Source organism: Rhea americana, unplaced genomic scaffold (assembly GCF_003343005.1).
Source record: "Rhea americana isolate MKP2758 unplaced genomic scaffold, rheAme1 scaffold_31, whole genome shotgun sequence".
Classification (NCBI taxonomy): domain Eukaryota; kingdom Metazoa; phylum Chordata; class Aves; order Rheiformes; family Rheidae; genus Rhea; species Rhea americana.
In genome coordinates this window covers 6,216,526-6,241,646 of record NW_028186435.1, presented here as the reverse complement: position 1 = coordinate 6,241,646, position 25,121 = coordinate 6,216,526, and the positions used below count along the sequence as shown (strand labels likewise).

Here is a 25,121-nt window from a genome sequence, read left to right as displayed (position 1 = left end):
AGAGGTCATTTCTTTGGTGTGTAATCCACAGAAGAATGAAAACCTGACCTAACTCTAAGTCCTGCTAACTACAAAAGCAAACAATCCTGAAACTGCTGAACTTTGCAAAGGGGAATACCTTTGTATCTGTGATTAGTCCCKCCTAGAAACACCAATGTGTATGTTTTTGATAGAAGGAGAAAAGAACAAGGAAATGATTATTTTTCCCTAAAACAAGATTTGTCCTGACTAGTTTGGTGTTTTTTAAACCCAACTTAACAGTTAAATTGAAATACAAACATCAACTTTGCAAACATTTAAAGAAAAATCAACTGATCTGCACTCAATTTTACTACTTCCSCCCATAAAACTGCAGCGTAGAAAAATGACTCTTTAGGATTTATGTACACAGTGTAATGTCATGGTGGAAAGAGATAACCAACTTAGTGCTGAAACTAGACACATTACAGCTGTATAAGCACCCAGCTCCACTCAGGTCAATCCATGCTAGGAACATGCCTGTATTGCTGTACTTTTTGCCTAGGGCTTAGGGACCATGGCAGCTTGCTCAGAGCCAGCTTAGRTATTTCTGCCTCACTGTGCTGTGCAGGGTAGGTATTCTGCTATTTCAGCACTTTGTTTAAAGCTCTTCTTCCTGACTGTTAGTGTCACAGCCTCTTTGCTACAGAATTCAGCAGGGTATCATACAACGAATCCTTCTAATTTGCAAGGCTGAAAAATCCAAAGAATTATTTTCAGCTCAGCTAAATTTTCCTATTGCTCTGTAAGCCTTTCACTTACCTATCGAAAATGCCCAGTTTGAAATTCTGTGCTTCAGCTAACACATCCAGTGAAATATCACAAACACTTCAGTATTTTAAGGACTTTGACTTCCTATTATGTTTTCAAAAGAAATTTTAATCACACTCATTTCAGTTCTTTTTTCTTTTCTTTTTGTTTTTTTTCTGCTGATGTTAAAAGCAGTACCCAGTTTAGGCTTCTAAAACTTCTTGGCTTTACAATTGCTCTAGGATAGAGYAAAACATTTGTAGCCCAGATTAAACAAATGGATGGTATCCATGCTTCCATAAACATTTCATGTACTTCAGGTTAATGGGAAAATTGATTGAAAAACTGAGTGAGAATAAAATCTACATTAAAAACCTAGTCATAGAAACAAATGTACCACATCACCTTGCCTAATCTTGCAAAAACGTACCCACTGAACCTTCTAAAAGGGAATATTCACAGGAGTAAAGCTGCTCACCCTTGAAAGTGTTCAGAGTTTCTAGGACATTTTATTTTATGAAATAGAGGGTGCTAAGTGCATGGTCAGGTTTTCTGTTTTCCCTTGGTACTTACTTTACTCTCTTTCTGTGACTCCAACAAAGTAGGAAGAGAAAAATAAATTATATGGAAAAAATGAGTCTAAAGGTCAGTATTCACAGTGAGAATTGAAGAAAATGTAGCAGTTAAACCTAGACACATTTTTGCAATGCCTACTTTTCAAGTTGACAAACTCCTTAAGACGGTTACTATTCTCAATATATTGGCTAAGATTTTAAAATATTGCTGTAACTGTCTTTAAATTATACTTATTCATGGGTTCAGGTAGCATGTCTTGTATAAAGGAAAACTAGGTATGCAATTAGAAAGTCTTCTAACTCCCATATGAGGTTCTTTCTTTTCTTCTTCTTTCTTTTTCAGACCTTATGATTAGTTTAGCCATGTTCATTTTTGTCTGAACATTAAAAAAAAAAAAAAAAAAAAAGCTAAAGACTGCTTCATCAAATCAAAGGCAAAGTGGGGCTCACACAAACTATGGTTGTCCAAAGATGAAACCTGTTTATAGGATTTTAAATCTTACTATGGAACAGTCTCCAAATATTTGGTTCTTACTGTTCACTTCTTAGCCCCAGCTCTTGAAATTTTGCTTTTTTTCATTTTTAATGTAATATAAAAGAGAAAAGCAGCTATGTATACATTCAGGTTTTCTAAGGAAAGGTAATTTAGCCAACACAGTTCAAATGTTTGCCCTAAATAAGGCACAGAATATAACCTCTTACCTGAATGGTCCAACCACAAGCTTGCAAGGTATTCTTACGTAGTCTTTCTTCCGAAAYAGTCCATGACCATTTAAGAGTGCTATAACCATTGCTCACATGAATAAAAGAGAGCACAGTTTTGTACAAAGCATTTGGCAAATGGGCTCCAGTCAACCCTTACCAAAAACATCATATTGGTGACATGTTTTTGGATGGATAACAAATTCAGTAGCTACACTGGTACACTATTCTAACATCTTCAAAAGCTTGACCTGCCAATTACTCTTTACTGCATTTCAGTTAGCAGTCTTCAGTCTGAAGCACAAAGCTCCAAAAATAGGAATTTGCTAAAAAGTTCTCTGCTCATCTGCCAGTGGCTAACTGTAGATAAGTGCTTTTGTTATGCTTCTGAGGCCCGGTACTACCAATCAGACCTTCATGTTGGGGGTATAGTCAAAACTCATTACCACTTACTCAAAAGCTTTCTCTATAGTAAAAAAMCCCCTACTTTCAGACATGTATTTCTCAAAAGATTCTTCAACTYAGACTACAAATGGAGTATTGGTTTTCTAAGTTTCCCAACATTTACTTTTACGCTTTTCATAAGGAAATAACAAAATAACTTTATCAAAACCTTTAGACTCTTTACCTGACCTTCTCATATCTTTTGTCCAGGACTCCCTAGCTGCAAGGAAAAGGCATTTTATTTCTTTCAGYTGTTAAGTGATTAAATCTGCACACTATTCACGAGCTTTTAGAGAAAGACCACCTAAATTCCCTTTCACAACACTTGAGAACAAAATGGTATATTGTACATTGTATGTGAAACTGAATACTTTGCTACTCACTTTCCTTAGACTGACCTAGAYGATAGCTTGATTAACTATTATAACTATTATAATATAATATGACTATTGTTAAACTGTTTGCTACTGGTGCATCCTTTGCTGAGGCTGTTTCAGATTCTGCATGCTTCTCCAGCTTGTCAATTCTGCCTACGGTTTGAAAAGCCTACTTTTCTTTCCCAGGGCAGTTTTTCTCTACCTTAGTTCTTCCATTTCTTGTCAAGCTTCATTTTTGCTGCTTTTGGATGATATGTAGTCTTGTTGGCCATTTTCCTCCTTATAGKGCTTAGCTCCAACTGGTACTCCTTTTTAGGCCTGGTTTCTATTCTAGCCCTGTGTGGATTCTCAAGTGCATAATCAGAGATGAGATTACACCRTAGTCTTTCCCTCTGTATGGCACTAATAGAAAACCAATATAAAAATCTTGTAACTCATTAAGCTTTGCTGCTAGTCTTATCCTAAACAAGAAATAATTTTTTAACCATTTTCCTTCTTATTCCTCTAACTGGTTATAAGTTTGAGCCTTTTCTTTTGTTCTATGCATAYATTTATACTTTTGTTCTTGATGATGGTCACCTTTTTTTTTTTTCTGATCTTATTCTTATTCAAACTTAGCTGTCCAAGCTCTGGCTCAGTTGGCAGAAGCAAACAAGAAACATCCTCAGGAGATGCTGCAGTAGATACTTCTGAAAATCATTTTCTTCACTCAAGTTTTTGCTGTGGATATTGTTAATCCTACAGGGTGCTGAACGATTTGTGCAAGCATTTTCTCCCTCAACTCCTGCTCCTGTTCTCTCTTCACCTTCTCATCTTCCTTTTTAGACTCCTCTTGGATTAATTTCACTTGAAAGAYTCATTGAAAAATCCAACCTCTCTGCTGTAAAAATATCACATCACCTGCAGCCACCTCTTAGCCTGTAAATTACAGCACTTCTCTCTTATCCTTTGTTTTTGCTTTTTGTTTAGAGTATGAGGTCATCAGCTAAAAAATCTACTATGCTGCATTTGCACTATGTCTGGCACAGTGGGGCCCTGCTCTCAATTGCCCCACCAGTCCCAGTCCTACGTTAATTCATCCTTTGGTATCTCCTCCCTGCTAAGCCCATAGGAATCAACAGCTTATTGATACCATAACTGGGAGTGGAGGGTGCTTTACTCTGTGCCTTTAGAACTGAGAGAGGCAATGTCCAAGGCATCTTCTTTTCTTGATCGCCCATTCCAGAAGTTTGCTGTCTTTCAGACTGTTTTCTTAAAGTTACCTGAGCAAWTCCTCTTAACTTTAGCAGGTAATCACAAATAAAATATGAAAAAGTACATTATATKCCTGTTCTCTGCTCTTTCTGATCTGACAGCCTGAGATACAACCTTTCCTAACTGGCTTTGTTATCACTAACCTCTCATTGACCTGGAGCTGACAATTTTTCAAAAKTTTTCTTACTTAAAAGTCCACTGATTGTGGAGTTTCACACAGATTTTACTTGGCATCTCTCATTAAGCATGTATAGACATCTGCTTTAGTTTGTCACCACAGCAGTCAGCCCTTAAAAATGACAGAAACAAGTACTGTGACATTAAAATGAAGAGACCTCCACACAGCAAGAGAGAAGAGAGAATAAGTTAGGAAGGGCTTCGAATAGGAAAGAGATCAATCCTCAGATAAACTATGGATACTACATTTGCATTTGAATGTGAGCATGTTGCTAAAGAAATGAGGAGGAAGAGAATTTGGAAGGGCCATTTTTAAGGAGCAGGGTAACATAAGTAGGTTGTAGGTTGTCAACCTCCTCAGCTAGACTTACGTTCAGAACTGAGAACACCATCTAAAACAAAGATACTGCTCTGTATCCYAGTCCTCAACTCAAGCATCTGGGACACATTTTAGGAATTCTAAGAGAGGCTGAAGATCTGTACCATTCTCTCAATTTTTCATATACAGAAACTAAGATAGAGAGAAGTAAAAAATATGCTTCCATCACACARCAGAACAGAAGCTATAGCAATGCCTATCTTATCCAAATAAATCATCATATTGAAATAAATCTGAATGGATGCATTATTGAAGATTAGGAGTGGGCCCACAGATTGCAGCCATAGAAACAGAGAATTTGTTCCAGGTAACACAGAATATCTGTTACTAGATTTCAGTACTTCTAGACACCAAAATTACTGCCAAAAAGAAAGCAAATAGTAGTTACAATAAAAAGCTGCTGAACATTCCAAACTAATAATTTAATCTCTCATAAACACAATTCTTTCAAAATAATGATGTCTAAAAATAGCAATCTAACAGCCATAAGCATGCTAGTGCCATCATCAGAGAGTTTCATTCTCTGGGATGAATTAGAATACTTGACTATGCTCCTCGCATTATAATCAGCTAATCTCGCTATGCCTTTCTGCTTAATAATTATAGATCTTATTATCACAGATGAATTTGATAAAAAATAATAGGCATTACAAATTGCAGTTTCCAAAAGAAGAGGGAATTGTTTAGTTTTGGGTGCCAGTGAGAACATTTCCTCATTCACATCAATAACTAACAACTTTGTTATTGTTAATATCATTAAATTATATGATCTAATGAAAAGATTAGTAGTGTAGATCATTTCTGAGAATTTCCAGTGTAGAAAAATGCCATTTAACTAGAAATAATCAGTTAGAACTTCAACTTTTCTAAATGATGCTGAGTTCAGTGGAGCTATAAAAGGTTACAGTGGTTGAACATCGGGCTCAATCTAATATCCATAAACCTTTTAATAAACTGCAGCCCTTTTCAGAAATCTTTCCACTGTGAACATGGATAGTAATAGCAGGCTGCAGTCTTCAGTATTGATTATCAAGTAGTCAATCTACTTTAAACAACTGCTACACATGTTGAAATGTACAGTTAGTGTGTTTAATTTATTCAGTTTAACCATGACACTCTCAAAACTACTTCATGACAGTGTTTATAGTTTGTACCTTACTGGCAGTTCTGATTTGGGCTTTTTTTCCAAGTGCCTAGAAGAAACAGAGAGAGAACACTCAAAATTTCCGCACTCCTTTTTGAAAGTGTCTTTATTTTAGTTTATTTAGAAGGTCTAGATTTAGTTAATCACCACCTACCTGTCCTCAAATTCCATTTAAACTGCTTTGTTTGTGTTAAGCAGGACAAGCAAGATGTTAACTGGGACAGCAGGATGCCTGAGTGGCTAGTGCACTTGGCCTGTTAGGTGCCATCACTGAAACGGAGCATCAAACAGTATGTGTGCCCCCAGAAAGTCCATAGCATTTGCCTGCAATCTCTAATGAGCTGGGATGTTTGAAAGTATATAAATCCCCAGTGCTTGTACAAAAACAGGAGTGTGATTATTGTCCAACAGCTGGGTGGACAGAGAMGTTTACCAGGCCTGTGAAAAGCAGATCTTGTTCTGCTGCTCTTCTGCTATCATATTTCTCACTGAAGTTGGTGAGAACTATGGGACTGTGCCTTTCTTTCTGTGCTCTCCTGGCTGTAGTATAATCTCCCTTAACTGCCTGAGGAAGTACATATTTGAGTCTGTGTGATGGAAATGCATGATTTATACAGTGACAAATTAGTCGGTTTTAAACCTACAATGCATTGGCTGGAGAAATKAATTTGTAGACCTGGGAACCGGGTTGTGGTTGGGTCCTATTTTTGAATATCATACAAAGTCTTGCATTTCCAGAGAAAAGAAAAACAGGAACTGGGAAGCCTCTAAATGTAACTTCTGAGAGATTATTCAGCTCAAAAAAGTCCTTGCTATGTCACACAGAGTACTGAGAGTAAAGATTTATCTAGTCTGACATACTGTTATAACTATTAGTATTTTAGTATTACAGGAAGGAAAAGAATGAGAAACAAACAATTAGCCACCTTATTCTCATAAACCACCAARCATCTGTTACTTCAGCTCCAATCTGCATGTCTCTTTGAAGAGCTTTCCTAACAGCGATTGTGCCTTAAGCTCAGGTTTGCTTTGGTGACAGCAGTCTTCATTAGGTAGGCTAAAAAGCATAATTTTCCCACTATCAACCTGCTTCAGTATATCACAGATAACTGCAATAGTTTATAGATGGCAATTTTGTTCGAGGGTTRGTGAATCCTTTTTCTTAAATCATATGAACAGTTCATAAATGGAGTGAACTCAGCCAAGCTCTATATTATATGAAAAGAAGAAAACGTAACATTCATTTCTTAAAAGAAGGCACAGCTATAAATAAACAAATTAAAGAATATTAATATTAAATTCTGCTCTTTTTCTTGTTTACAAGAGCCGGTTGGAAAATTTCTGAGAAAAAAAGGTTCATATGAAAAATGCCAATTTGACAGAATATAATTGATGGAAGAATGCATTTATGCACTGAAACTGCTCACCAGGAACCTTGTTCACCTGTCAGACTGTTCAGGCTGATGAATTTCTGCTAGATGGCTCCCCTGCTCCAGGAGAGATGAGAAGGACTTCAGGGTCATTGCAATTAGAGAAAATTCTTTCTTAAATGTGTCCCTTGAAATCACTTAACATAAGTGCTTAATGAACAAATAATAACATCTCATATACACAAGGCACTGTGGGTGCAAGCTGGCATATAAAAAATAGGTGTACTGTTTTGACATTTCAAGTCCAAATGGGAAGAGTTTTGTTAAGAAAAATGGAAGAATCTGCCCTGTGCCTACACATCTGTGGATGAGACTATATACCACCTATAMTTTTAAGCTCATGCAACTCATGCAACTAGTTATGTTGCCCTGACTAATTTTAGTTAGAACATCTAACAGTTCTGATAATTTTATTATCTTCAGACTTACAAAAAAAATTTTTTTTCAGAGACATGACTACAGTATGATAGTAATTTTGAGCCTAATTTCTCAATGTTATACAACTGTGCTGTCAGGCCTCCCCTTGAACCTGTAAGCCCACTRAGTATATTCAGAATTCACAGGGATGCTCCATTCTCAAAGATAGTAAGTTTCTATACGTTTCATGAAAACAGATTGCTTGAGATGGACCAGAATTAGTGCCACCACTAAGGATAAGCCAGTTACAGTTCAGCCACTAGGCCAGTCAGCACAGATATAATGAATAGGTAATCACAGAATAGTTGAGGTTGGAAGGGACMTCTGGAGATCATCTAGTCCAATCCCCCTGCTCAAGCAGGGTCACCTAGAGCATGTTAGACAGGGTTGCWTCCAAGTGAGTCTTGAATATCTCCAGAGAAGGAGACTCCACAACCCCTCTGGGCAACCTGTTCCAGTGCTCTGTCACTCTCACAGKGAAGAAATTCCTCCTCATATTCAGGTGGAATTTCCTGTGTTTCAGTTTGTGCCCGTTGCCTCTTGTCCTGTTGCACGGGACAACTGAAGAGAGTCCRGCCCAYCCCCTTGACACCCYCCCTTCAGATACTTACACACATTCYCTCTCAGTCTTCTCTTCCCCAGGCTAGACCCCGCACTTACCCTGTTGAACTTCATAAGGTTTCTCTCCACGCAGCTCTCCAGCCTGTCCAGGTCTCTCTGAATGGCAGCACAGCCCTCTGGTGTATCAGCCACTCCTCCCGGCTTGGTATCATCAGCAAACCTGCTGAGGAGGCTCTGTCCCTTCGTCCAGGTCACTGATGAATAAGTTGAACAAGATGAGATGCAGTACTGAGCCTTGGGGAACTCCACTAGCTACAGGAATCAGCACACACTTATTTCAGAAAGAGTATATTGCCACTTTCTCAGCCAAACTAGCAAAAGACAAGGGAAGGAACTGAAAGAAGCACTTGAGCACTAAGGATGGGAGGCACTGAGAGATGAACAATTCATTWAAAAAACTTCACTAATTGTTCTATTCAGAGAACAACTTATTCAGGTATCTTAAAGCTGTACATTTTGCCCAGGATAAAGGAACGTATGAACCTCTTATGGAGTAGATGCATATATACTATAATACAAGTGATTCTTACTTTTCAGTCTAAACTTCTTTTAGTGATGGTTTATCTACAATAAGATACATTTTTCTGTAGAGAAAACAGCCTGTGTTCCAGGAATGAACATTTCATGGAATGAAAAACAGGTTGTTCTGCTTTATAGTAGTGCCAAAGTAATGTAAAGGCAGAATTTTTGAAAAGTATTTTAAAACACAAAAATTAATGAAAGTAGGTGATTCTGGTAATGATAGATGGACTGATATCATCAATATGTGCATGTAAACTTGTGTCATATGAACTCAGTAAAAATAGTAAATTTAAAAAAAAAATAGTAAATTTTAGTAAATAAAGTTGGATTGTTTTTTCCTCACACATTTGTTCTTTAGCCTATCTGGTCCTGCAAAGGCACAGAATGGTCTATGTAAAATCTAGTAAGCTTTGTGAAAGAAAAAAAATATCCTCCAGCCTGAATTATATAGCTAAGATTTTCCTCTGTCATTATAAAACTGGAAGTTTTAGAAAAATTCATGACATTCACTTAAACACACACACTCCAACACAGACAAAATATTTTGTATATTATATCATTCTTTTCTTATACATATTTAGGCTCTTCACATAAAAAAGCATGCAATCTCATAGTGACAGAAATCTTTTGACTAATATGAATATTTAAGGCTGAGAACTTTGAAAAGATCTGCTTTCTAGTTATATAACAATTCCATCAGTAATTGCTTAATAATTAAAATTTTAGATGCTCATATATATTTAAATCTTCATTCTACAATATTCAGAAAGTAGTTTCAGAATCYCCAGAATAAAATCAGTTGAGTTAATTTGAAATTACTGAACTACTCATAGAGACTGAGGATTTAGTCAGGACAACATAACTAGCAAAAGAACACAGTACTGTCTGATTAAAATATCACACACAGTGTGATATTACAGTCACAATGCTATCACAGTGACAATCAAAGGACCACCTTTTTAGCTCAGGCTTCCATGTAAACTCTGGGGCAACTTCCACTTTCAAAGATACATGCCTACAGTGTACAGGCAATAGAAGCAGAGTCAACTTCCAAAAGTTGTACAAATGAGTAAAAAGTAAGTACAAATGAGGGCATAAAARGTCATAGGCTGAGTAGTTAACCTGATATTCCAAGCAAAAAAGATTATCCAGATATATGGAATGATAATCGTAAAATGTATTTTCTTCCTGTTCAACATTGTTGTTTATGTATTTTCCCATTCAACATACTGTTCATATACTTAGGGTGACTTTGCACCATCGAGCCAGATTCAAGCAAGTCTTTAATATTATCACCTTGTACAGACAGTGCTATTACAAACAGCAATTTGTAAGTCTGTTTACTGCCTCATTCAGTAAAAATAATTTCTTAGTTGCACCTGCTGGCTGCAGGATATACCTATTCAAACAAACAAAACCAAGACATTTTATAAAGCCAACACAGATTCAAAGACGGAAGAGCAAAAGATTCTAAGTTAGACTTTTAAAACTAGACCTTGAATACTTATCTCTGGACTGAAACCAAAAACTTCTGGGTTTGAAGACCAAATAACAGCTCATAGTTCTTGTATGTCCTTACCAAACTGATAGTCCAAGATGCTGGAGTCCAGGATGAATGTAAACAACAAAAGCATGCTAAAAGTCATAGTTTGTCACACAGCTGTTGGCAAGAATGCTGCAAGAATGCTAAGGAACTRCTCTATGAAAACACGTGGATATTTGGCTAGTAGGCATGGATATGATTGCTCTGCAGACATACTTATATTGGGAGGGGTTAAAAGATGAATGTATGAATTTTTGGAGTAATGTTTGATATGTGGCACTGAAATAAATAATTTTTGAAATTAAAATTTCTTGTGGGAATCCTGACAAACACTTTGTCTAGGTTTATTTTTTATTGTCTTCTCCCAGTAGAAAGAATGTATAATATTCTTAAAGCATTTGAAAGCCTGGGGCTACCTACTAGGAAAACTTTCTGGTTATGAATAGCATGTAGAGTTTTTGTGAGAGCAAAAATAATGTTCTCAAGCTTTACCTTCTTACTCTGCCATAAATGATTTATCAGCGTATATCTGCTACTGAGGTAAGACATAGTTTTAGATGCATCTTTCAAAAACAAAGTATTTTCTGCTTCTCAGTTTTACAGACCTTTYGCTGAAGGCTCTTTAAGCTTCAATGTATTCTGTGGCAGAGGTTTGGTCTGAACATAACTAACTCCACTCTTTCTCATTCCTGAAATGTGCAAGCTTTCCGAAGTTCCTCCAAGTGCAAAACTTCTACAAAAGCTGACACTATATCCCACAGCAGTATACCAGCAACAAAWAGGTCCAGTACAGCTTTTCCATTCTGTATACTGAGACATACAGGCCAGAGCATTGTCAACAGTGGCACAGAGCCCAGTTGGAGGCCTGTGGCTAATGGAGTTCCCCAGGGCTCAGTCCTGGTTCCCATCCTGTTCAACTTTTTCATCAATGACCTGGATGAGGGGACGGAGCGCCTCCTCTGCAAGTTTGCTGATGATACCAAGCTGGGAGGAGCAGCTGATACACCAGAGGGCTGTGCTGCCATTCAGAGAGACCTGGACAGGCTGGAGAGCTGGGCGGAGAGGAACCTCAGGAGGTTCAACAAGGGCAAGYGCAGGGTCCTGCACCTAGGGAGAAATAACCCCAGGCACCAGTAAAAGCTGGGGGCTGACCTTCTGGAGAGCAGCTCTGCAGAGAAGGACSTGGGAGTGCTGGTGGATGACAAGTTGACGATGAGCCAGCAAGGTGCCCTTGTGGCCAAGAAGGCCAATGGTGTCCTGGGGTGCACTGGGAAGACTGTTGCCAGCAGATGGAGGGAGGTGATCCTGCCCCTCTCCTCAGCCCTGGGGAGGCCTCATCTCGAGTGCTGTGTCCAGTTCTGGGCTCCCAGTACAAGAGAGACATGGGGCTACTGGAGAGAGTCCAGCGTAGGGCTACAAAGATGATCAGAGGGCTGGAGCACCTGCCCCTACGAGGAACGGCTGTGAGAGCTGGGTCTGTTTAGCCTGGGGAAGAGAAGACTGAGGGGGGATCTTATCAATGTGCATAAGTACCTGAAGGGAGGGTGTCAAGGGGATGGGCCGGACTCTCTTCAGTTGTCCCGTGCAACAGGACAAGAGGCAACGGGCACAAACTGAAACACAGGAAATTCCACCTGAATATGAGGAGGAATTTCTTCMCTGTGAGAGTGAYRGAGCACTGGAACAGGTTGCCCAGAGGGGTTGTGGAGTCTCCTTCTCTRKAGATATTCAAGACTCACTTGGAAGCAACCCTGTCTAACATGCTCTAGGTGACCCTGCTTGAGCAGGGGGATTGGACTAGATGATCCCCAGAGGTCCCTTCCAACCTTAAAAAAAAGGGGGGGGGGAGGAGAATGACCAAACATAGTGCGTTAAATTTGGCAGTTAGGTGCCCTTATTTCAGATGTGACAAATCATGCTYGTACCACTTTTACTGACCTCAGAAGCAAGTTCCATAACTATGGGCACCTAAATATCAGCATTTAGCCTTTCTGCCTCAATGTTTTTCATCTGAGCAATATTTCCTTATCTGTGCAATTTAACTTGATATCCATCAATGAAAGTTACTTTTATAATGAAAAATCTATTTTAAAAAGGGCAGATAATACTTTAAAAMAAAACTTGCCTATGCAATTTGCAGGTCCACCCTGAAGTTAACTTAGTAATTTGAAATAGGGAGTACTTTCCAGAAGGATGAAGTACTTCTGCAGTAGCTAGTAAAGCAACTCTGGATTGTCASAACAACTGTAAACAATAAGATAAATTAAACTGACAAAATGCACTGTGATAAGAAAGTTCTGCAACAGTACAAAAGCTACTATGATTATTTCATTTCATTCAAACTGAATTATGCTGAATAAATAAAACATAACATGACGATAAAAAAAAATGTTTCCAAGCTTCTTACAGCATAAGTGGATTATTATCTATGTATAATGGACTAGTAAACAGCACTCACATACACTGAGGAAAAAGAATTCAATCTTAAACAGTGAAACATTCTGAAGTTGACAACTGCACAGTTATTAGTCAAATATTAGGCAGTCAGCCAGAAAGGTTCAACAGAAATTCCCTTAAGCAAGAGGAGCAAACGAAGAGGAGGAGTTTATGAAAAGGAAAAAAAAAAAAAAAAGAAGGCAATTAAAATCCACTCATGGGATGCTATCTGTCACAAAAAGGACAGAATGACAGATGATTAAGATCTTGTTAAGGAAAAAAAAAACCCTCAAAACAAAAACTGATTTAATGTAAGATGAAGTCAGTGAAATTAACAGCTTAATAATACCAACTACAAATCTAGAAAACTCCTACATTAACAGTAAAGGAACACCCATTTTATTCTGTCAGTCTGTTGTAATTCTCTTTAGAGTTCACTTGGATAATGAGCGATTWATGTCTGGATGTATAAAACTAAAACTGTGTGGGGGTTTGGTTGAGCTAATTGCCTCTGATCAATAAAACTGACATAGAGTATGCTTGTGGTTCAAGAATTTCACTTCAGGTCTCATCCTATTTCCCTCAAACCACGCTTTCGACATCCAGGGGAGCTGGATTTGACCACATTAATAGAAAATTGAAAATAATACAAAAGAACTTAAATAGATCAGGAAGCAAAAGGGAAATGTGCATTTTACTCAAGTTAAACCTCCTTGTGCTTCATGACAAATCCCATCCACCTGCAGCACTTTCATAGCATTTTTGTAGTCCCTTCTCTGCTGCTTCACTTAAGCACAGAGAAACCAGTAGAGCCGGCTAGTGCAGACGCAGTATATAACAACAGGTTATTTCCTTCTGGGAATACCTCCAAAAGACATAAACTTTGCTAAGGGGTCCCCCACCACCACTTCTACAGATAGCTATAGTTACATCTCATGCCAGCATTTTTTGGCATTGCAATGACATGGAAAAAGTACAATTTTTTCTCAACAAAATGGAATATTCTTTATAGCCTAGAGCAACATATAATCGTATGATGTAATGCCTGCTCAAGTAAAATTACACACATGAACAACAAAAATTGCATATGCAGACAGTATCACCACTTACTACTGCTCCACTCATCAGTGTATGGTAAGTCATTCAGACTTAATATACCTTTTTAACTTCCCCGAGACAAGTGTCAAGATCAGCTTGTTATACAAGCTATATAGTCTACACAAATGTGTCATCTAGTTAAGAGGCAAAATCTGCCCAATACAGACAACTGCTCTCTATAACACCATCAGGTCCTCCTCCCAAAGACCCATCAGCATGGTTTTATTTGAAATCAACTATTACTAACTGCATCCCCTTRGATCACTTCATCTTTAGTGACACTGGGAATACAAACAAGTAATTGGAAACAGCATAATCTAGTATCTGCTAGGATGCAGGTACATAAGGCTCTTGCCTCTGCTTTTTCTCTGAAATCCATGGAATTTTAAGAGCTCTAGAGAAAGATCACTGCCACTATCGATAAAAATACAAGAGAAACACTGTAACACAGATACTCTCATTCTGCTTAAGCAGGAGAAAGGAGCTTATGTAAGCAATACCGTGACTATATCAGGTATGAGGTGGCTACTACACACTGACCCTGATGTCATTCAAACCAACTGGAGATTTTTTAAGATGAAATGAGATAATCTATGAATTGCACTTAATAAGTGATAATAAGTAATATTTTGCTGATTCAAGATAAATGTATTCCTAGAGAAATGAATACCAGCATGTCTCTATTTGTTTTTCTGCACACGGTTGTGCCCTCTAGTGGAACTGGCTAATTCACGTTACATTTTATCTTTTTCTCCAAATCAGCACACTTGATCTGAATTACATTCATCAGTTGGAGTCACGCTCTTCATCTTCTGTTACGCAACTGTTGTATTAACTTTAAAGAACTTACTAATGCAGAGTCATGAAGAAGTTTCAAGGTACTGAGAGAAACCAGGTTGTAAAGTTTTAAATAAAGTTCTTATTTTTGAAGTTCCTTTCCTATTAGTAGTTATTTTGACAGAAGAAAATCTTGTCTTGTGGTCTTTTAGAAAATGTTAGAGTATAAATTCAACTGTTTGGGGAAGARACAAAATGAGTTGAAGTAGTCTGGAGCCATCACTATTCTAGTCCGAGACTACTTCCCTAGCACAAACACAGAAATAAAGGCAGAATATATTAGTAAGAGTAGAAAATACATTTTGAMTCACAACTTTCATTTCCAAGTTGGTGAGTGGAGAAATAATCACAGCATGCAGTCTTACTACTCAATCCAAAACCTGACAAACTTCAACCAGCAGCAGGAGGTTTAATTCGTCTTCAGTTGTCTTACCCACTATAGCAGCATTGAGAAAGGGATGGTCTGAGCTGACTATTAAAAAAAAGCAAGAGAAAGGACTAGCAATGAAGTGAGGGAAGAAGAAAGGACTTTGTGAAAGGAAGGATAGCAGGCGCCCATGTCTTGCATTCTACACAGTATCCAAGCTTTGCCATATTCAGAGGTGACAGCAGAACTACCGTTCCCATCTCCACAACCAAATGCAGCCATGACAAAATATAAGAAAATACAAAGAAGCCTCACTGAATTGAGGTAGGTTTCAGGAGAGAAGCAGTGCAGCAGTCATGCTGAGAAGGTCACTCCTTTCAGGACATGTTTTACCACTACATCTAACTGAGTATAATTACAGGCACCCACTGAAAAGGTCTTGTCCCTGGTCATGTGCTCCAGCCGCTTCCCCACATCAGATCTAGCAATAAASAAGCTGCAGAAGAGGCTAGTTCTCCTATTTTCCCAAACAGATCAGAATGGTAGCAATTCATCATGTGGCTAATCAACAAATGTATTTGTAAGGACAGTGGGAGAATAGGACCACACTTCCTGAGAGCTGCCTGCAGTTCACTAAATTTAGTGCAACCTGAAATTTCACCATTACGTATCTCTAACACTATGATGTGCCTCCTCTGAAGTCTCCTTCACAGAAATAGTGAAAGTGAAGTAATATATGCTCTTATTATGTTGCACTCCAGTTAAGTCTCATTTACCACATACCAACCTGGACTCATCAATTTCCGATTCTATTTTCTAAATCATTATCTTAGTGTAGGGTTCTACACATAGGAACTTTTAGTCTGGATTAAGCCAGTCTTCTATACCTGATAATTTTCTAAGGCAAATTCGAAATACAGGTCCCTGGCCAGCACTCTAACCTCTCTAGTCCTTGTCTKGCAACCAAATATGCACAGGCTTCTCCAAATACAACTGTTACACATCTTGAGAAAGGGAAATCAGCCCTGTAAAGTTTTTCCTACCTAAAACATAGCTGCTTTGTGGTACACATAAAAATACTATTGTCTGTAACTCWTTATTTTTTATCACTGGAGTGTAATATAGAAAAGATATGACTGTATAATACAAAAATGTCCCCATTCCTTTTTGAGAATGAGAAAGAAAATGATCAAGAAATGTTGGTCTTCAGTTGCCAATGGAAAAATAAGAACAAAGTGAATTAAGAACATTTTTCTTGTGGGACWGAAATTATTCTTCCAGATCTCATTATTGTCAAAGATTATCCCTAACTTCTTTCACTAGTTTCTAAGAAAAGGCGGGGAACCTTTTCTTTATTGTGATAAAAATAAAATATATTGCCTATTCATATAATATAAAAGCTWTGTGTCAACTGGAGATACTTTATTACATTGCTAAAGTTCCAATAGTTAGAACAGGTAAGAACAAAAATTTATTTTTATTAGGAAGCTATAAAAGGTTTTTTTGGAAAAGAGAGCTCTTACAGGTTGCTAGAAATGGTCATGTGGCCTCAGGATAAATGAGCCAATGASAGACAGTTCTGAGGATGGAATGCTTAATTTAAGTTTCCACTCATGTCATAAGACTCTGCTGAAGATTTGGTCACATAGAGCTCTGTGATAAATATTGACTTTTGTTTCTAGCATGCAGCAGAATTCCTGCAAGAAATATTGAATCAGATCTTAATATACACTTTTATTTTAGCCTTTATCAATTAAAATAGCAGTAGGAGAGTTTTATAATTAAAGTTTATTTTGGATGCTTCTAACAATGTTTTAGATTTATATCAGTATAGAAACAGCTAGAAAAATAAATTATGTATAGACTTGAAGAGCCATACTGTCCACTAATMAAGTTTTTATTAAAAATTTAAAAATTAGAAAACATGCCACTGAACTTTGAATTTAAAATCATGGAATTTTTACCTCAAAGCTCAAAATGAAAGGGATTTGTTAAATTGTACTTTTRAGAGTCCCTCCAATATTTTTAATTCTCCCCACCTATCTCAATGTATGTGAGATAACGATGGTGTTACAAGATTAAAGCAAGTACTGTATCCTTTAGCATTGCAGTTCTTTCTAAYGAGCTTCATTCAGAAAATCAACTCTTATTAGGAAGCAATAAAAGGTTACAAAACTTTACAGTTTCCCTCGCCTTGTGTAAGGGACCTGATGGCACTTAATGGCCTCCATCAGCCTCACCCAGGGCTTCCACCCTTTGCCCACAGGCCCAGGAGTTCCATTCAAGTTCAGGCCTAGGCCTTCAGTCTCGGCCTGAGCTATATTGTGTGAGTGCTGGTCTCCAGCTGTGCCTGCGGATGGAGTTCCTGGCTTGACTTTGGACCTGTCTTGTCACTATGGACCTGGCCAGTGATCACTGGACTGTGTTTGACCATGCTTACCATTGCTGAACCTGATCCTGACCCGCAGACTGACTTCCCAACCTGACCTCAGATTAGCCTCATTACCATGGACTTGTCTGATGATCTGGACTGTTGGCTGAATCTGGTACTATTTCATGGCCTCCCTGCTTGCCTAGCTTGGGTACTGTAGAACTGGGCCCTGAGTGGTAAGACACCTGCCTTGCTGGCTAAGTTGCTGCACCCAGCTTCCTGCCCCTAAGGGAGCAGCTGACCCTCCACTGCTCTCTGACCACCTGAACCACTTACAATTGTATGCAAAGCATTGTTGTGAGTTTCTTATGCAGGAACTGGAACTTGGATTCAATTTCATGATAACCTATTATGTGGGAGCAATACTATACCCTTATCAGACCAGACAGGATTCAAAGATTTACAGGTGAAAGAACGACAGTCTGGTTTATTTATTAGTTTGTTATTAGAGATTTATTTCTTTTGGAACATCCACCAGAAGAACTTCCTGTTCTTGAAMAGGTTAACACATCCCAAGCACTGAGGGACAGCTGCCACTGCCCCCAGGCATGGCATGTGCTTTTAGAGGTCTCTTCTAGCCCTGCATTTCTAGATTACTGTGATTATTAGCATTATCTCAACATATTTCTTCTCCCAGACTCTATGCAGAGATGGCAATGAAATTGAACAAAACACCATTTTTTTTCAGAAGCTAAGAATTCTGAAAGTGTTTACTCTTTGTGAACTATGAGAGCCACTGCTGACAAAAACACGCACAACAAAATTGAAAATGTACACCAAAAGAAATTCAGGTGTCTTCCTCTCAAAAGAAAGATGAAAATAAAAAGTTAAAAGCCCTGCCTTGTTTTCTGAAAACTTAAATTCCCATAACTTATGTGTTGCCTAAGGCCAGTCTGCAGAACCTTTGTTAGCAATTGTAATGCTTGGCTTTGAATACATTGGACAAAATTGTTGATTCAAGTCTTTCTCCTTTTAGTCTGGACAGCTACCCAGGGAAGTCAAAAGTCTACGCCTTCAGACGTTGCCAGCCTAAGCAAGAGAAAAATACTGTCTAAATGTCATATGCTTTTGTACAGATCTTCATATACATTCTGTCATGAGAAGAGTCTTTCTGACCTCAAGAATAGCTACATGAATTTCAATCAACCCAGTCATTTCTCTTTTAGCTGGCAGTTAGCTGTCAATGCATGCTAAGGCCATGGAGGTACATTGGTTTTCCACTGGCCACATTAGAAATCATGTGTAGATCCCATATTCTTCAGTGCATACAAGGAGAGAGTGAATGGGATTATGGTGGCCATCTTCCAGTTCATGGATATACAGYAGAACCACTCTAAGTGTAATTTATACAATATTTAATGGCATACCCAACAGTCTGCTCATGTATATATTCTCCTTGTAAAACAAGTTAATTCAGGGCTCTCCGCAAAATACTCAGGACTTTTTAACCAAAATCAAACTAGTTAACAAATAAAATCATTTTGACTTAAAAACATCAGCAGCTTTTATTCTTACCTAAAAATCAGAGCTTTAATTAAACAGAAATTTTTATATGTTCAGATCTAATAAATCCTCAGTCCAAGTTCCTCACATACTATCTGAAAACACATAGGGGARATTTTCTCCATATTACTGAGACTGTAATCATTGTCATCTAGAAAGAATAACCAATTGTTCTGAGAACTTGTTTCTATTTAAACTGTCTTAGGTTTACTTAAATCACATCTTAATTTAATAAATAACATCARTTTAATTCAGTAAATACTCTCCAGAAGCATAATTAAAATAATTCATTGCATTACATACTATTTGTAATAAACAATGACCCGGTTTCTCTCCACCCTTTTTAAGAATCACTAACATCTACACAAACCTGGCTGTTTCCAAAGGAAACAATACTGGGCCAGCAGACAAATTTACAGTTCAACCATCTGCTCAGCAGAGACTTCTAATAGTTATCCACCCCTGCTCCAAAAGTCCAGCAACCCTGGGGAGACCCAAAAGGTTTTGTTTTCTACATGTTTAAGATTGTGTAACAAAGTGCGAATCCCTGAGTTCACTCTTAGGTTGCTATCGTTGATGCCGAAATCATTAAGGAGACGGGCCTGAACCGCCAAGCTTACTGCGAGCCTTAAAAACCTCGATCCGCGACATCGGAGACCGAAATGCTTCCCCAGACCTGACCTTGAGAGCGCCTGGGGTTTAGAGATAGTTCTCCCTGTCTTTACATGCGTGCTGGGAAGAGAAACCAGGGCATGGGGGGGGGGGGCTGTCTTTCCCCAGCAGCACCGCGCCGCTTGCACCTCTGTGAGGGGCCGCGTTCCGTTACGCCCGCCACGAGGGGGGCGGCGCTTCCGTTGACAGTTGAGCGCGAGCGCGGCGGGGAGCCAACGGTCGCTGCCTGGCGCCGCCCGCCCTCCGCGGACGCGGAGGGAGGGAGCTGGGCGCTCCGCCCCGTCTCCTCCCCCTCGGCGTCACTCCCCTCCTGGGCTCCTCCTGGGCGGAGGGCCGGGACGATGTTGGAGACGCTGCGGGAGCGGCTGCTGAGYGTGCAGCAGGACCTCACCTCGGGGTGGGTATTGCCCGCCGCCGGGGGAGGGGGCAGGCGGCGGCCGCGGCGGCGGGAAGAGGCCCGCGCACGGGCGGGCCGGGCAGGGCGGGGGGGGGAGGGCGGTGACCGAGGGCTCTGGCGGGGCGAGGAGGGAGGAAGAGGAGGAGACTTGGCGGGGTGGGGGGAGAAGGCGGTGCCCGCATGGCCGGGCCCTTCCTCCGGCCGCGGCGACGCTACAGCGCCGTCGCAGCTCCCGAGTGATCCCTGGCGGCGGCGAAGCGGCCGCATGCTGAAACTGGGGCTGCGCTGGAGGAAATTCCCTGCTGCTCGGGAGATGGCTTTGGTTGTGGAACTCCTTAGAGAGTGGGGAGTGTGTGAATGGGATCRGTTAGCGTGCGTAAACTTTTTATGAAATAATTAACCTTCTAAGRTTTATGGATTAATGTGATAGCTTGAAGAGCCACACTGTAATCTGCCTTACTTTCCTTGGAAGGGGAAAGATATTATTGAGAGAAAGAAGTGCTGAAGGAGCAGCCTTTTTAGTACCTTAAAGTGGAAAGATATTTTTTCTTAATTACTTCATAAGGTTATTTTAAGATGCTCATTGTGCCAATGCTTTTTTTTTTTTTTGCCTTTTTTTTTAAGTTAAAGTAGGCCATCTAAGTGAGTGTTACTGAATGTGTGCGGAGAGTTAGGGAATAGAGTCATTGCTTGTGCTGCAAATGTTTGGTTTATGCTAAACTAAAGAAGAGTATTACATTGTAATTGCTTTTGGAGAGTGAATGGTCTTTGGTCCTGCTGAGGCAGTCTTGTGATGCACACACGTACATGCATTTATTTATGATTTAGGAGTATTTATAGTGATGGGTGTCAGTGAAGTCCAGCAATTTAAAATCAATAGTTTGCAATGAATTAGTTCTGTCAGTATACAAAGTTCCAGAGAAATTGGTTGCTTATTTTACCAATCAACCAGATAAATTACTTGTGTGTTACSTGTCTCAACAAACAACAAATGAATATTAAAAAGTCCTGAGAAGAGAAACTAAGGTATTATTTCATAAATGCAAGTTTTCTTTCTGTTTTGCTGTTATTTTTGGAACTCTTCACTGCGTTTGATATCCCAGTACAGTGTAAGGTTCTTTTGAAAAACACATTTTTCACATAATGAAAGGTCAATAGAAAGGTTATAACACGGTGGGTCTAATGGCATTCAGCTCTATGCCTAAATCTATTGCTGCAGTAGAATCAGTATGTTTCCTTATGCTTTCTAGCCAATACATTTTTGTGTGTGTATGTGTGTGTTCCTTGTTTGAACCTACTGTGCTCTGCTTTGAAAATACTGTGTGGTTTCATTGTTTCCATCTCTACCTTTCAGCAGCTCCATTAATGCTCCTTCTTGGAGTGTCTGTTCTGTTTTCATCTGCAATGTACTCTTTTTTTGCCACTGAGAATGTGTCAGAGCTCTAGTAGCAGAGGCTGTGAGGAGGATTGCTGTTCTTCCTGTATTGTCGTCCCCCTGCAGTCAGGCCAGAAATTGGGTTGTTTTGTTTCTCCCTCTGTCTCTTCTCACAGTGCAGCCTCAGTGTCATACCTTTCCAGATTACCCCCCTCTTGGCCCAACCAAAATAATGATAATAGAAATAATTTTATACTGTTAAGACTTTGATTTAAAATGGTCAAGGCTTAGAAAGTATTTTGGGAGTCAGGAATGTGAGTCCACTTTGTGGCCTATTTGTTAACTGCACGAATACTTGAACAAGTGGGTCTCTTGTAACATTACACGAGGGAGATGCTTTTCCAGGGCTGCAGAGGAAATAATATTCCTTCCACAAAGATAAGGGAGCACTTAGGTACAGCTGATAAGCATGGTGTTGTGGGGTCTACAGGAAAAACAGTTTGGGGTTGTTAAAAGGAGCCCTGGGTACAAAGAAAAGAGTTCTCTAATCCCCCGTTCAGCTGTTTCCTGTTTACTTCTGTATATCACATGAATGAAGTAGCTAGATTTGACCCATTTACCTACAAACAKTTTTTTGTAGGAGGAATAGAGAACAGTGAGCTATCTTTGTGCTGAGGCAGTAATTTGTGTGCTTTTACCAGCTTGAGTACTGTGGCTCATACTGCTACTTTTTTATAGACAATACTGCTGAAAAGAGGCCAACATCTTGCAGTGTAGGGATAAATCATTTAACCTTTATTCTTGACTACATGTCCGATCTCTTCTTGATGAACTGGTAGGTGTGACCTGGCATTTTCTTCATTCCCTGTATGCAGAAGAGTGCCACTGTTACAGAGTGGGTGTATTCTGGGAATGCGGCAGAGGAGAAACACAAACTGCAGCCCTTTCTGGAGCAGCCTTCCTCTTTCTTGGTGTGCTGTGGTTGTTGTCACTGAACTTGGCTATTATGAACAGTGGTCTCTGAGAGGAAGTGGAGACCTGCCTTAGTATATCCTTTCTCAAATTATAAGACCTTTATTTTTCTCTATGGCTTTGAGTTTTTTTCTTAGAGTTTCTGGAAGTTTTTAGTGGTCATGACTGAGGGAGTAGTTGGGCTAACTCAAGAAACAGCCTGAATGTCTTTGTATCAGGGGTGTTTCTCTAGGACAGTGGATGACTCAGGACTACAGCGCACCTGCAACATATCTGGCAGAGGTCTTTGAAGCTTGTAGTTTATTTCAGTCTTGCTCATATCTGTGTTGTTTATCTCTTCCTAACCCTCGTTGTCCTTGAGAACTAGGACTGCGAAGGGCATATAAGCTGAGGAAATCCATCATTGTGGTGTTCAGAGAATGAGCAGGAGGTTTTAGTTTTCACTCTGCCATTCTAGATGAAATAGCACATACACGTTGTCTGGAAAAGGTAGGGGTGTGTGTGTGTGTGTGTAATAAAGGAGCAGGGTACCAATCAATTTGAAATTGGCCRTAGGTGAAACTGGTCTCAGATTTGCTAACAGTGCACAGTGGTGATACTGTTGGAGGATTGTGATAGTTGGCAGTTGCAAAGTTGTCCTCATACRGGTTTTGTGTTAGTGGACTTATGGCAAGTGGGTGATTTGTGTTGCTAAAGGAGAAGATGTTACCCCACAAAGAACCAGCTTGAAGAAACAGTATTGAAAGCTGCATGACTTGGGAATTCAGCTCTCATTGAACTTTTAATCCCCAGCTGCTAGAAACTGTTGTGTATCTAGCAATTCTAAAAATCTCATTTTAAGAAGCAGTGTATGTGAAAATAATTTTATATGACAGTCTTCACGAAATTAAATGAAATTTGATTCATTCTTGAAATTAACTGAAATAAAATTAACTATAATAGACCAAAATTAAAACATCATAGCTAGATATGCATTTGACAAAGCTCTTCCCTGGTTTTGGTGTTGGAAACGACTAATTGTTTTGTGTTTTGATCTAAAGGTTGAAGACTTTGGGTGACAAATCAAGAGAAGCAAAAGAAAGCAGACGGAGGTACTTCTGTACATCATGATATATAATGTTGAGCTATGTTTTTGTATAAAGAAAAATTTTAAAATGGCTCGTATATTTCAGTTATGAAAAAATTTGCATAGAATTTTACGGAATTTTTTTTGATAACAAGAAAGCCTAGCCTTAATACTGATTAAATATTTGGCTTACTAGAACTTTGATATACTGAAGTAATTTTTTGAGGCTCATCAATCAGTTTATAAATGATTGTGTTTAAATTGCATGAATATTCAACTTCATCGTACTACACTGCACAAGATTCGATTTGAAGTATGCTGAAATTAAAAAAATCTTTGGGAATCTCAGGTGACTAAAATTATTTGTAATTCAGTTTTTTAGTACAAGAACAAATAAGAGACTTTTTATTGTGGAAGATACATGTTTAATGGTGTATTAAGGATAATCTGTTGTCATTTCTATTGTAAGAACATTTAAGAATTTTAAAGTTTTTATCCTCTTCATTCTAACACATTGTTTATCTTTCAACATGTGTAAAGTGGAGGAAAAGCTTACTTATGTCTATTAATGGTGTCTGTGTATGTTTCTTCAAATAGCCTCAGATGCACTTTAGTGTAAAGCATATTCTTAAAACATGGTGTGAAGACATCAATTTTAAAAGAAACACTAAAAAAAAAGAAATAAAGTATCTGAAATACTGTACTAAATTCTCGAAGCTTGATGTTTTGGAGAATGGAAAGGTTTTTATAAATGAAAACTGGATGTATAGACAACGTATTAAAGCTAAACCAAAAATACGTGAAAGTTTGAATAAAACTATTTTAGGCAACCTTCTCTGCATGTTTTCAGTCCATTTGGTTCATCTGTTGTACTGTGAATATCAGATCTTTTTCAAAAATGTTCTGGGTGAACCAGTTGGGTCATTACAAATAGGTGAACTCYGGGATGACTCTGCTTCTGATTTGCTAATAGAGTCCTGGAACAAATAGAAGGTAGCTTGATTATAAGAATGATTGAGATCTTGCAAGCCTGAGAGAGCTCTGGTCCTGATCACAGGAGAGACCGGGAAGGGTTGTACTGTGGTGGGAGTTTGCTTCCAACCTCCTGATCAGAGTAAGGAAGCAGATGAAGTCTTTAAACAACTCATAACTGTATTAATCAAATCAAACTGTATTGTAAACCCTCATTCTTATGGGGAACTTCAACCTCCTTTACATCTGCTGGAAGAACAATGCAGCAGGGTGCAAGCAGTCAAGAAGATTTCTGGAGGGTGTCAGGAATGACTTCTTGATACTGATATTGTATGGGCTAGCTAGGGGTGGCATACAGCTGGATCTGCTAGTTACAAACAAGGAAGAACAGGTTGGTGATGTGGTAATGGTAGCTCAGTCAGCAGTGACTTGGGAATAGTGGAGCTCAAGATCCTGAGGGCTGTGAGAAAGGAGAGTAGCAAAATACATACCCTGGACTTCAGTGGAGCAGGCTTCAACTTATTCTGGGAGCGGTGGGAGGCAGCTCTGAGGAGCCAAGGATCTCGGAGAAGCTAGCAGGTCTATCAAGGACAGCATTCTCCAAGCACAGGAATGATCTATTGCAATACACAGGAAGGCAAT

At 39.0% G+C, this 25,121-nt stretch overlaps 1 protein-coding gene across 1 annotated transcript in view; it reads left to right on the top strand.

Annotated features, from left to right (window-relative positions):
- Positions 1 to 19,970: 19,970 nt before the first annotated feature.
- DTNBP1 (dystrobrevin binding protein 1) overlaps positions 19,971 to 25,121 on the top strand; it is a 77,185-nt gene continuing 72,034 nt past the window's right edge. The window contains exons 1-2 of the mRNA XM_085310058.1: positions 19,971 to 20,094; positions 23,482 to 23,532. Of these exons, the coding sequence (XP_085166184.1) occupies positions 20,039 to 20,094; positions 23,482 to 23,532 (107 nt within the window). The 5' untranslated portion in view covers positions 19,971 to 20,038. The remainder of the gene's footprint in view (positions 20,095 to 23,481; positions 23,533 to 25,121) is intronic.